This window comes from Chamaea fasciata, unplaced genomic scaffold (genome assembly GCF_029207755.1).
Source record: "Chamaea fasciata isolate MVZ Bird 193981 ecotype frontalis unplaced genomic scaffold, bChaFas1.0.hap1 SCAF_2, whole genome shotgun sequence".
NCBI lineage: Eukaryota > Metazoa > Chordata > Aves > Passeriformes > Sylviidae > Chamaea > Chamaea fasciata.
The window spans coordinates 111,285,012-111,298,477 of record NW_027094087.1 but is presented as its reverse complement, the minus strand read 5'-3'; the positions used below and the strand labels follow the sequence as shown (position 1 = coordinate 111,298,477).

General features: G+C 39.4%; 1 protein-coding gene across 1 annotated transcript in view; it reads left to right on the top strand.

Moving 5' to 3' along the window:
• Nucleotides 1-13,466, top strand: part of PDXK (pyridoxal kinase) — a 45,292-nt gene that overhangs the window by 17,211 nt on the left and 14,615 nt on the right. Inside the window, exons 2-6 of the mRNA XM_066177079.1 lie at nucleotides 1,285-1,339; nucleotides 7,594-7,698; nucleotides 10,615-10,698; nucleotides 12,371-12,417; nucleotides 13,280-13,365. Coding sequence (XP_066033176.1) covers nucleotides 1,285-1,339; nucleotides 7,594-7,698; nucleotides 10,615-10,698; nucleotides 12,371-12,417; nucleotides 13,280-13,365 — 377 coding nt within the window. The remainder of the gene's footprint in view (nucleotides 1-1,284; nucleotides 1,340-7,593; nucleotides 7,699-10,614; nucleotides 10,699-12,370; nucleotides 12,418-13,279; nucleotides 13,366-13,466) is intronic.

The window sequence follows — 13,466 nt, the reverse complement described above, 5'->3', positions numbered from 1 at the left end:
CATTCTACGAAGACCCGTGTGGACGTGAGCTTTGAAACAACAGAAGAGTAGCACACACTGCAGGCAGAAGGAATGACCTGTCACAGCACATAGCTTCATCTTGTAGCCAGGTATTGGAATAAAGGGCTTATCACAGGGAACGTCCAGGCACAGGGAAAGCCTGCTGTCTGGCACCAGACACCCAAAAGGGTTTTAATCTATTCGAAGGAGTTGCCTTCTCGACAAAAAAGGGAGAGGCGTGAGTCTCGCTGGAAAACGTGACTGGAAAAGCTTTGTTCCCTCACTCCCCCCTCGCAGCAAATTGCCGCAAGAGCATCACACACAGTGGTGCATCATTCCTCTTATCTCCCAGTATGACTCACTGAGCCATACATAGCAGCACTTCTTTTGAGGAGATTTCTTACTCAGAGCAAGCTGGATGTGGAAACAAAGACTCCGTGTCAGACTGTTAATGTCACTTTTGCATTAGAATTCCTTGTGTGACACGTAAAAATATCTAAAAATGGCTTGACTAGCAGTGCCTGTCTGTATTAAACAGGTATTGTCAGGCTAAAAATCCTCATTAGTTTTCTCCTGATTGAATGCTCTTATTTTCATATTATTTATGAATTTTTGGGCAACAAGAATATCTGTTGATTGCACTAGGAAATTATTGGGTGTTTCAGTATTTGGATTGCTGGTAATGCAATGTAGCAGGTGGCTTTCAGAGCATGCTTTATGCTTTTTTTATTCTGTGGGTTTTTTCTCCCCTTTATTGCCCAATCATACCCCAAATTAATTCTCCGTGACTTCTCTCTATTCTCTTTTAGTTTTAAAGGAACTGGTTGTGACATCCAAGTATGGTTTGTAATATTGATCCCTTTTAAGATCCTTTTAGAAAACTTCTAGAAAAATTGGTTTTCTGGAATGCCAACAGCACCATCCCTCCATATTGTGCATTAATTTAGTACCTTGTACTTCTTTTCTTGCCAAGAAAGGCCAGCCAAGGCTTTCCTCAAGGTTTCAGTGTTTGCTGCTGGACCAGCCTCTTATCCCCAGATGAACTCCAGCCCGAGGATCCTGAGCTGTGTTTTTCTGGTGCTGTTGCCAGCAGCACTTCTGTTCCCTGGTTGTTCCTGTAGTAGAGCACTGTGCTGTTTGTTTATGTTGCGTGTTTGTTGACTCAGCTCCCAGGATTTTTAAGTATGCACTGGAAAGCAAGGAGTTCTTCCCGTGTTTTGTGATGTGGGTGATGTATTAACCAAGTTGTGTTAGTAAAGGAAATATTCCTGTGTTCTGTTACAGGTGTTGGGATTTGAAGTTGATACGGTGAACTCTGTCCAGTTTTCAAACCACACAGGTAAAATTTTACAGATACTACTCCACAGTCACTGAACTCACTCAGCGTGGGGCTCACCTCATCCCATGATAGTCCAGAGGACATTGGTCTTTTGTTTTCACTCACATTTTCATGGTATAGGATGGAAATGTAATTTTCATGTTTTGATTCAAATCTCTCAGAAGGCTGAATATGGCAGTAGGGCATTGATATGATGGATGTGGTAATATCTCCTTCTGCCCTTCAGAGTGTGAGTTTTCTTTTGTTAGGTAGTAATCTAATTAAGTCAGATAGTGAAATAACACAAATACAGCCACTTACACAGACAGGCATGTGAATAAGGGAGTCTTCAAAATGGTTTTCTGTGAATTATGGCTCTGTGAGAGTCATAGTCACATTACCAACCCAAACATCAGAAAAATACTGAGGTAGATGCAATGTTTCCTTGCTGTGTGCCCATCCAGGTACTATCAAGTATCCCAAAATCTCACTTTGGTGGGAAGAAGGATGGTAATACATTTGGGTGTATTTTTATTTAAGCTCTAAGCGTGAACACAATGCACTCACCTAATACATTCAGATTTCCTACTAATAACAGTGCTGGAGGAGGTTTTTTTTTTTTTAAAGAAAGCTGAAATTTATATTTATTTTAGCAATACCTTTCACCCATAAAGGAGCTCCAAGTGACTTGCTATTTTTGGATCACTGGAGACACACCGTGCTGCCTTGGTGGTGGCAGGTCGTTTGAGAGGAGTGCTACTCTAGACAGAGAAAATCTATAGGTGTCTTCAGAAAATAATCTGGGAGCAAATTCTGGCTTTAACATCTTGGAAGAGAGCAAAAGTTGTTTCTGACAAAAAATAAGGCAGAAGTTGAGGTACTTTTCTAGTATCTCTACAGGTGCAGCTCTGTTAATAAACCACTAACTTTTGGAACAGAGATCAGACTCTTACTCTGTTGAACTTCATGCAGCTTTCAAAAGGTTGTAAGGTGCCTATCTTGGAGGGAATTTAGTGTCACTTCGGAAGAAAAAATTAATGTTTCAAAGGTGTCTTGAAAGCTTGTTGAGGAAAGGCACAAAAAGAGGTAATAATTAAACAAGGGAATGAGGCCTTTCCTGGCATAGGCAAAAATCTGCTTATTTTGCTTGTACCCTTTGACACAGTACGAAGGTTCCTTTGTGTTTTTCAAAGATACTTAGGTGTGACTTCTGTTTACTTAAAGAATGTATTTCGTTTTGGAGTTTGGGATTTTCTGTTGTTTAGTTTCAATAGCTGGGTAAAACTGTTGTAATCTTCCAGAAATTAAGCAATTTTTTCATGTCAGATTATTTGGGGCTTGAAGTGCATGAGCACATGTTGGTTGTTGGCTTTCTGTTTCAAGATTAAATCAGTTTTATAGAGCACTGAAGGAGCTTAATAGAGGTTTTATTGACCATAAACTGAATGTATCTAAAGGTGGGAAAATTAGATTACCAGTAGGGTGACCAGGTTCTTAAAACAAAAAAAGAGAGAAGATTTAAAATTTGTTTTTAATAGTATCACAGCCAAGGGAACGTTGACAGTGTTTCATTCAAGGTTTGGCAGACAGTGGAAGAAAAAATAAATTAGTGATTCCTCCTCCCACAAGAAGACCAAAATGATCATCCCAAACCCAAAAATATCTCAAATATCACAAGTCTTTAAAATACTGGAACTGCTCCTGATGTTTAGGAGTCACATTTTTGGGAGGTTTGTTGTGGGTTTTTTTGTTTGTTTGTTTGTTTTTTGTTTTGTTTTGTTTTGTTTTGTTTTTTACTAAAAGCAGAGCTTGTGTCTGGCACTGTCCTGCAATACACAGGCATTGTGTGCTGGGTGAATGGGTGAAGGTAACTTGATTTTCCTATAAAAACAAAATTTTACAAGAACCATTTCTGTCATTGTCATTAAAGCTGGTGGGCAAACCCCTCCTTCAAAATCTAGCTGTGAACTTTAGTTTCTGAAAGAATGCCAGAGGAGCAGGTGGAAGAATGTGTGGAAGAATGTGTGGGGTTTTAGACATGGTAGACTTTCTTTCCTTCTTTCCCTGTTTTTAAATTTGGCGTTAGCAGCAAATAAAATGCAGAGAGATTTTATGACTAACAGACTTTGGTGAATCATTGCTCTTTTTTTTTTTGCCCTGTCCACAAATTACTAAGATACCACAGGCCTCTTTCTGCTGACTCCTGCTTAGAAAATTCAGCTTTCTTTTAGTCTCTGATTATCCTGAAATTTGGAAAATGTGCTTTGAATCAGTGCCCCTGGGAGAAGAGTTTGTCATGTTGCTTCGTGAGGAACTTTAGTGATTAGAGTGACTCACACTTGAGTGGCATCATGCTTCACATACAAATGAAAGAAGCTGTCGTACAGCCTATTAACTGTGCTCTTTATCCTATATTAATATACTGTTTGCAGAAGCATCTCCTCATGTGATGTGCAAAAACAGAAATCCAGATTTATTTTTAATTACATAGTTGATTTTTTGGGGGGTGTCTTTTTAATTCTTCAGTGGTTTCCAGTTTAGTTTCTCATTGCTAGGTTAATTTTAAGCAATAATGTCCTTACTCTGCCACCCAAATCCTACCTTTGAAACAGCTCTGGAACAAATAGCCTGGGGGTTTTTTTTCTGTTACTTTTCCTTTTATTCTCGACCGTGTTTGACTTCCACTTAGTGGGTGTGTAGTAGGTGGTTGGGTTGGCTGGTAGGTCTAACACATGAGAAATGACAATTATGTCTTGATGTGATTCTGCACAGTCTGCCCACCCAGGTGATTCATTCACCCCTGTGTGTGCAGGGCAGAAAGAAAAGATCTCCACTTGTGCCTGACACCAGTAACATTTTACTCCCACTCTGTGACCAGCTGTAAAAAATCCAGTGGGGAATTAGGTGCTTAATTTCTGGTCTTGTTGAAGGCCTCCTGGCAGATACAGATGAGTCATGTGTTCAGAGCAGGTTGTCTGCTGGAGTTTGCAATGTGAATTTTGTGACACAGCTGGGCCCAGATTGCCTGTCCATCATGAGCCTTCAACACTACAACTTTCTTCCTTTTTCCCACGTGAATTTCTTTGTTACTGGAGCCACTTGGAATAGTTTTGCAGGGAGCACCACAGGAGGAACTCAAACCTCGGAACAGAATGTTCTGGGCTGGAAAAGAAAAGAATCTTACATTATTTGCTTTACTAAAATGGTAGCTTGTTTTTCTTTTGCCGTGTTGGTCAGTTAGGTTTTATTTTTCCTTCTGGTATGCCTGGTACTTTGATTTTCTTTCATCCTTGTTTTTGAAAATAATTAAGAGGATTATAAATACATTCCAAAGTTAAAAAAAAAAGAAAAAAAGCAGAGGAAGGCAAATATGTAAATTCATCTTGGGTGAAATATTAGCTGTCTCTCTTGGTTGTGGGTTTTTTTAAATTTTATTTTATTTATTTTTCATATGAATTAACCAAGACATTTCCTTTGAGACTGGTGAATATGTTCATCATTTTCGTGGCATGAGGCATTGTATCTTAGTTGTTTGTCATTGCCTTATCTGCTAAGTGCAAATAGATAACATGTAATTGCAATAAAAGACCAGATAGGCGGAAGGGGTATAAGGTTGTTTAAGTGTTTATGTTCATCTGTGTGTTTAAAATTATTACAGATGTGGGAGACTAATGCAGTCTGAGCCAAGTGGAGTTTTGAAGAGCTGTGTCATGATTTGCAGTGTTCTCTCTGCTCTCTCAGACCAGCACTGAGGGGAATTATTTGGTGGTTTTTTTACCCAAAACAAGGAAGACTCAGATTTTTTCCTTTTTGCCTTTCCGACTTCAAGATAGTCCCTCTTCCTGGGACCCCATCCTCCAGTTCGTGAAACCTTTTTGAACATGAGTAACTGGCTTTTTCTTCTGTCTTTCTGCTTTCTGGTGTTACATTCTGCCAGGAAGGTAGGATAAATGCAGGATCATGGGATTTACCCCTTGCGTTTGTCATGTTATATGAATTTACCCTGGGGAAAGGGCACAGGGGTGGTCCCATCTTGCTGCCAGTTTTGATTTGATTGGATTATTATGTGAACGTAATTCAGGTCCTAGTGACATCACAGTTCTCTGCAGCTCCAGTGAAGGCATTCCCTTTTTTTTTAATCTCTCAATAGCTGGGGCTTCCCTGAGAGCTTCCCTAGGGCTTTGTTTTTAGTAGTTAGACTTTAGGTTGTGTTACATGTTACCAGGTAATTAAAAGGATCCTCAAGTTACCTGTGGAAGTCATGGCTGCAAAGTTCAGACAATGTCCCTACCCCATGTAGGTGAAACCAACTCCGGGGATAAACTGGGCTGCTGCCTGAAGTTGAAGTTTCGTATTTATTTCTCTCCCTCAGTGGAGGATCAGTGTAATGTGAACCCTGTGCACTGACCTTTTAGGACAGCTTGACATGGGAAGGTGAACTTTTGGTTAAGTAGTGAATTTACCATGTCTCTGTAGGAATGGCTCCTGAAAGTATCCCGGTTGCCTGGCCAATCTGTCATAGTTATTTTTATGGCCATGTGTGAGATAAATGTCAGGATTTTTTGTCTTGATTTGGGGTGAAAAAGAGTTTCCTTGGTGGCCGCAATGGAACGACTGCTGTGTCCCTTTACTGGCTTTTTAGTGCTACAGAGGCTGGGGGAGAGGAGAAGGCAGATTATTTCTCTGTGATGCTGCAGATGTGACAGAACAGATACCTGCATTTGTGTTAACTAAACCAAATACTGGATTTATGTGCACTCAGGAGTTCTTCATACACTTGGGGCTGGGCCTGTGCTAAGGTGGGCAGTGAAACTACAGAAATCCCTTACTTTGTCCCTTTCTTCACAGACTTGTGCAAAGCATTTTCCTGGGAGGGAGTGGTGGTGGCTGATGTGAGTCAGGCCCCCAGCCAGCTGGCAGCGAGTCGTGTTTTAGAGGCTTGGCCTTTGTGAGCTGAGGAGAGCAAAATGATCCATCTGCTCACCATACCGTGGGTGTATTTGCATTCATGAGAAGGAAAACTGAAAAATGTGCTTATCCCAGGCTCTAGGCACCTTTTGGCAGTCACTCTAATAAGTCAGTTTAGAGTGATAATCAAAGCCAACAGTTTTCATCACAGAATTTTCTAACTGCAAGAGCAGAAGTTAAACAGAATACCGCTGTCTTTACACAGGGGAGGTATAGGAGAAGATACCTCACTTAACCTTTCACTTTTCCTAATTCCAGTTAATAAAAAGATAAGCTTTTTAACAAACTCTGAATTTATGGAGATTGAAAGAGTTAAATTGTGGCTGCCTCATCTAATATCCTGGAGGAAGCCCCATTTTTACATATGTAGGAGTGATGGGTGCCATCTAGATGGGCAGGCTTTGATGACAAGGTGAAATGTGCATTTACATTTTTCAACAAATGTTTAGATTCTGTTAAGGGAGATAGATACATTTCTTTCTTTTTTTTTTCCTAGGAATTGGCTGCCATGGACCTTGGTCCACTGTTTGCTGAAATCAGTTGAGTTTATCCCAAGTAACTTCCACTTTCCATTTGCTTCTCTCAGCTGAGCATATTTGCTTGCAATTCTTAGAGATCATTCAAGGATGCGAGTATATGGATATTATTTATCTGTTTGTAGTGACTTTCTGCTACTCATTTCCTCCTCCAGGATCCTCAGCACTGAAGCTGTGCTATTTTTGGGGAGAAAGTCTGTCAGGTGACACTGTACATTTAAAGAGCATCCAAGGGAGTGTTCTGCTGTGGTCACTCTCTTTGTGGCATGCAGGTCCCAGTGGATGCTGTATCTGATGGGTGCAGGCCTGTGTCCAGGTAGATCTATAAACCTCTTAAGATTGTCATCTCACTGTCAATATTTCCTTTCTAAAATATATATAGTATGAAATAGCAAAAATAGATTGTAGTGACACCCTCCTCCAGTAAAGTCTAAAACATGTTTTTCCTCCTCCACTCAGGAAAGGGATAGTTGCAAAAGCTCCATGGGAAATCTTGCAGGAGCTTGTGTGTGCTCAGCTTGTAAACAGACACTCTCAGACTGCAAGTGTAGTCCTTCCAGCTCCTTTGGGAGGCAGAGGTGCTAAGGAGAAGTTGAGCACCTAAACTGTTCTGCTGACAGCAGCTTTCATCCTGCAACAGCATTTCACAGGAGAGGAGGTGAAAATGCTTCCTGGTGCTGATACTTGATGTGGTCCCTCCATGTGCATCATCTGTGTGATCTGAAACAGAAAATCCATCTCTTGAAAAACGACCTGGTGTTTGCTTTGCAGGCTATGCCCACTGGAAGGGTCAAGTGTTGAATTCAGATGAGCTTCATGAACTTTATGAAGGACTTAAGCTGAACAAGGTCAACCGGTACGATTATGTGCTCACAGGTAAGAAGAGCTCATTCCCTGGAGTTCCCAGGAGATGTAAACAGGGGTATAGAAATGTAAAATATAGCCCTCCTTGTTGCAAACTAAGGAATTAAAATGCCACCTGTATATTATAGTCAGAACTGGCTCATGCTGTTTAATTTGGAACAGCCAGAGTTCTCCAGGCAGGAGGTTGTAACTGGGCAGGTAAATTGATCCCTTGGATATTATAATTTACAGGCTTGTTCAGGCCAGCCAGGTCCAGGCACACTTCATATTTTGGGAGTGCCTCTACTGGAAGAATGGATGAGGAATGTCAGAGTATTATTTTTAAATTTATCAGGAAGACATGTGTTTAACCCTTTCTCCAAAGTCTGCAGTACTAGCACTCTGTGATACTGCAGTATGATTTTATAAACAGTTGTTTGTCCTTGATTTTTTTTTACTTGATCTTTAAGGCTTAGTGCTTTGGGCACTGAGCAAAGTATGAGTAGAGTTGGGCTTTGGTTTTGACTGTCATATATCTTGATTTTTTGCTCTTGTCACTGTGTAGGTCATCTGAGTGAAAAGTTTTGCAGTGTTTTCCTGTGCTTGCACTATGTACTAAGTGTCTGTAAATACAGGCAAAGAGAATTTCTGGTAGAATACTTCATAGAAAGAAGAGATTCTACAATAAGTTTTAATTAAAAATTTCTTCTCACACAATTCCTGCTTCTCAGAAGTAGGTTACTGATCAGATTTCACCTCAGTAAGAGCTGTGCATCTTTGGATAACAGTATCAATTTTTTACAGCAGTGAACAGGGACTTTTTAAAGGTAAGCAGAAATAAATCAGCAGATTTGATTGATTTCATAGCTTCCACATGTAGGAAAGTTCTTTATACACAGGGAAAACTGGAAATTTTAAGTGCATGGGTTGTAACTCCAAAGCAGTTGTTCTGGCTTAAAGGGTGTAGCATGTCCAAAGGGTTGTTGTCAGGGTTTTTTCAAGGAATATCTCCAAGATAAAGGGGACTGAATAGCAAATAGATTGAACTAAAGTTAAGAAATTAATTTTGGCATAAATGGGTTCTTTGTTATTGAGAAATAGATAAATACCCTTTCTTTCCTGGAAGGAACTTACACAGAGGACATTTCCAGGAAAAGCACACTGTATTGTAGGAATTTTCAGGAGATGTTAGTGTGCAAAATTTATAAATATTATTTGAGTATTTTTTTAGCTTAAATGTTCCTTTTTTTATTTCACTTCCAACTCTTGAAAAAGACCTCTACTCTTTTCCTATCAGTAGCGAAATGGATGTAAGAGATTAAAAATAGTAGAAGGAAAATAGAAATCTTCAGTAAAAAGGAATTTCGGAGAAAAAGGGAATATTTATTAATAGAAGTCTCTTAAAACAGGATTTTTTGTGTGTTGTTCAAGTTAGTTTTAAAATCTTGTTTGCTGCAGCCATTTTCAGTATGAACAGAAAGAAGGCATGGGTAGAAAGAGCAGTAATTTTTGAACTTTCCACCCATTTTTGTTTTCATTCAGGGCCAAAGGTCAGATTTTTCTCTTCACACAGACATTCACTATAGTGCACAACTACCTTGTACCTCAAACAACCTGGATATGATTATTTAAACACTGAAAAGCAATTTATCAGCAGGTGGGATTTGATTATTAATTGTCTGATGACTGTAGATAGCTGAGATTAAAATTATTATCTTTAGGCCAGTTATACAAAATAACATTCCATGGACTTTTTTGACTGTTAGTAATTTGTAGATCTTCTTGTATTTGTTTCATTTACTGTAAGACACTCAAGGTAAGAGATAAATTGCAGTTCAGTGTAACTGTTTTAAACACCTCTGTCAATGATGTTAATCAAATTCAGTATTATTTTCCAGCCAGTCTGCCATCACATTTAAAAAAAAAACTTTGCTTGACTCTTTTGACTGATTATCAGCATGTCATGGATAAAATCCAGCATTTGAGCAAAAAATCTTTTCCATTTCTCTGCAGCACCCAAGAAGTGATCAATTTTTCAAGTTTAAAAAAAAAAATCTCCAAAATCTACTGTTTAAATGTACTTTAAAATATTTTATTAGAGTGGACATTTCCGAGGACACTGAAAGCTGCTACCTTGCTAGAAATAGTAGTATTACATCACAGAATCACAAAATATGCTGAATTGGAAGGGACCCACAAATATTGAGTCCAGCTCCTGGCCCTGCACACCTCCATCCCCAAAAAATGAACTACAATAAATTAAAATTGAATTGTAATTCATAAATGTTGTAACTAAAGTTAATACATAAATATATAAAATAAGGGACATCTATAAAATTTAAAAATTATTAAATGAGAATATTGTGGTGCTTGTGATTGGGGCCTTGAAATACAGTAACACTTATTTCCAGCTTACTTCACTGCTAAGCCTGAAAAATAGGAACTTTATTGGTATTTCGGAAGTTGCCCTAAAATTATCAAGGTTAAATCTCTTTTGAATTAATGTGTTGGACTCTATCAGCATGAACACTATTAATAAAAAAATGCTTCAAGACAGAGTATGAGAAAAACATATGAAATTTTAAAAAAATTCCTGTTTACTGCATAAAAAATAATACTGATCAAAATACTGTTTTTATTAAAAGAAATGTTTTTTCCTTCTAGCCTGACCTTTGTTTATATATGTTCAAGCATTTTGAAGTTATATTTTGAAGTTTCATATATAACATTCTTAGTAAATGGATTTTTAAGGTTATACTTGTAGTTCTGCGAGCACTGTCTGAATTTGTATTCCAGCCTATTATTCCTGAGTCAACTACTGAAATGCCTTTGTTCTAAAAATGCATTTATCCAAAGAATGGGAAGTATGCAGCATTCCTATCCAAAACCAGAAACAGCAAAAGTGTTCATGAAATTGGACTTCAAAGGTGTCTTTTTTTTCTCTGAAAGGGTATACAAGAGACACATCATTTCTTGCAATGGTGGTGGATATTGTCCAGGAGTTGAAGCAACAGAATCCTAACCTTGTGTATGGTAAGGATGTGCATTATAATCCTTTCTGCTTCCTCATTGAGTATGCTGATCATTTTCACATTTTAGGATGGAAACACTGTTCTGATGTTATGCAACATTTCTGGTCTGTCTGGAGCCAGCTGGGCCTCCAGTGATATTTCATTTCAGTTTTAGGTGTGAAGGGAGTTGGGTTTTTAGCTCTCTATTTGCTGCCTTTCAGTCTCCAAAGGACAGTGTGCCTTGAGGACTGGTTTTCTGTATCCAGGAAAAGATAAAAATCCCAGCCAGCTGCTGCTGCTGATAGTTCAGAGGCTGTGTGTGCTGACAGATGAAACCTCTCCTTGATTTCCATGTCAGCCAAAGCAGGACAGGCTGTCCCATGTTGCCCTTCCATGGTTCCATGTAACATCCCAGAAGTGTCCTCCTTTGCCTCATGAGTTTCATGGTTTACCTTGAACCCCAGGGCTTTTTTAGCTCTGGTGCTTTCTAATATTCCCTAGGACTATCCAGGGAGCAAGGGGCTCCAGCAGCTGTTGTCACTAATATGTCACATCAGGCTTTAGCTTGTGAGAAAAGATTTCTTTTCTTCCCTTCCTTCTTCTCCTGAGTGTTTCTGGAATTTTGAACGTAAACCAGCATGGGCTTGAATTGAGCAAAGCTTTCAGAGTGATAGGGCAAAGTCAGTGAGGATTTAGTGGGATAAATGGTGGTTTGAGCTGTCATCTTCAGACCCAGTAAACAGTGTGGCCAAGAAACATCTGGAATGATTGGCAGGATTTGCAAGGTGTTGAGCAGTGATATCTGACTTAAAATTAACAAAGCATAGGTCTTAATTAGCAAAATATAGCAGAGAAATCTTGTCTGGGTTTTGTTTCTTTTTAGCCTTTATTTACACTATTGGATTGTCAAGTTCTTCATAGCCTTGTGTGAAAGCTAAAGACTTCTGGAATATGAACAGAAAGAGATCTCACTGTGTAGAACGGGAAGGAAGTGGTCAGGTGGTGAGATCACAGCAAGGCTTCTAAGATCCTTTATGTTTAATAAATAGATTATAACATAAAGAAAATATTTTTAAAATGTAAAACAAATTGCTCTCTTTTTACTCATAGAAACTTCCTGAAATACAGACATTGATTTGATATCTTTGGATTTGTGTTTCTTTTTGATATCTTGCTTAAAGATCTTTTAATACAATGAACAATGTTCCTTTTTGAAGTGCAATGCTAGGCTGTTTCCATCCTCACTGAGGACACGTGGAATGTGTTGTTAATACTGCTGGTGATCCAGAAGCTGTGCCAAACACGTGTTAATATCATTACAACAAGTACTTTGGCATGAATTTTCTTATTGTTTCATTATAGTACTCTCTTTATTTAATATACACACAGTGTTTTAGTGTGAACATTTGGCATGTATTTTTTTCACTTGAGTAAAAATAGGACTCCTCTGTGCTGGCATCTTCTCCCATGTTTCTCCCCTCCATACTACCATTCCAGACAACTTTTTTAAGACATTTTCAAAATTGGCAGCCACCAGATACAAATTTCAGAGTGTTCCAGGAGCTGTAAGAGCTCTTGTGTAAGCTTTGAGGTGATCAGTGCTGTTCTGTAGCCACTACTGTTACCTAAAATTTTTCCCTCCCACCATGGTCTTTGTAACTGTACCCTGTTTCTAAACCTAAGTTTCTTTACAGTGTGTGATCCAGTGATGGGTGACAAGTGGAATGGAGAAGGCTCTATGGTGAGTACTCTTCTGTTTGGATTCTCTGTGTAGTGCATGTTTGTTATATAAAGTTGTATAAAGATTTATTATTTTTTAAACAATGAAGCAAAGGTGCTTTACCTAAGTGTGGCTTTGGATCCCAGCATCAAGTAAGTTCTTACTAAAATTTCTTGGTTTTGAATGAAATTGGTATCTGGAAATAATGGCAGGTGCCCAGCCCTGGGATTATTTCTGACTCTCTGAGACAACAGAGGGTAGATAGACCCTGTCCACAGGAAAATATCCCCCTGCTCCCCATCCTTGTCTGTCTGGAGTTCTCTCATCGTCTGTTAAGAGCTACATTCTGGCTGGTAGCCTGGCTGCCATTGTCAGTCATCCTGGGAATTGACACAGCCCTGGAACCTAAATGAGGATGATTCATTTCATGGGGGATCTGACAGCTGTTGGGCACTGGGCTGTGATCAGTGACAGAAAGGTCCCGTGTGCCAGTACCGGGCTGTGCACTGACAAACATTCATTTTTGAACTAAATAGTTTGGTTTGGAGGTAAGGACATGAGTGAGCTGGGGACACTGTATTTCCTCATGCTGCTGCGTCACCTTGGTCGGAGAGAACTTGAAAGTTCTTCACCCAGGCATCATTTCCTTTTAATGCTGCCAGTTTAGGTCCATCGGCTTAAAAATGGTGCTTCCCATCACCTCCAGGGAAGGAAGGGCTGTTGGTGACAGTGTCCCCAGCTGGAGGATGCTCTGCCACTGCAGTTGCAGAGCTTGGAGCTGTCAGGTCACTCTGGCAGCAGGAGTGGTGGTTGAGAGAGGGAGAGTTGCAGTCCCACGTCTCAGACACTGCTGACAACTTCTCACACTGTTTTTTCTCCCCAGTACGTGCCCAAGGATCTCCTGCCAGTCTACAGGGACAAAGTTGTACCTGTTGCAGATATAATCACTCCAAACCAGTTTGAAGCTGAGTAAGTGCTTATTTCCTTTTCTAGCCAAATAAACTTCTGGGGGAAAAAAAAAAAAAAAACAAAAAAAAAAAAACAAAAACAGCACAAGGAAGATTAAATGA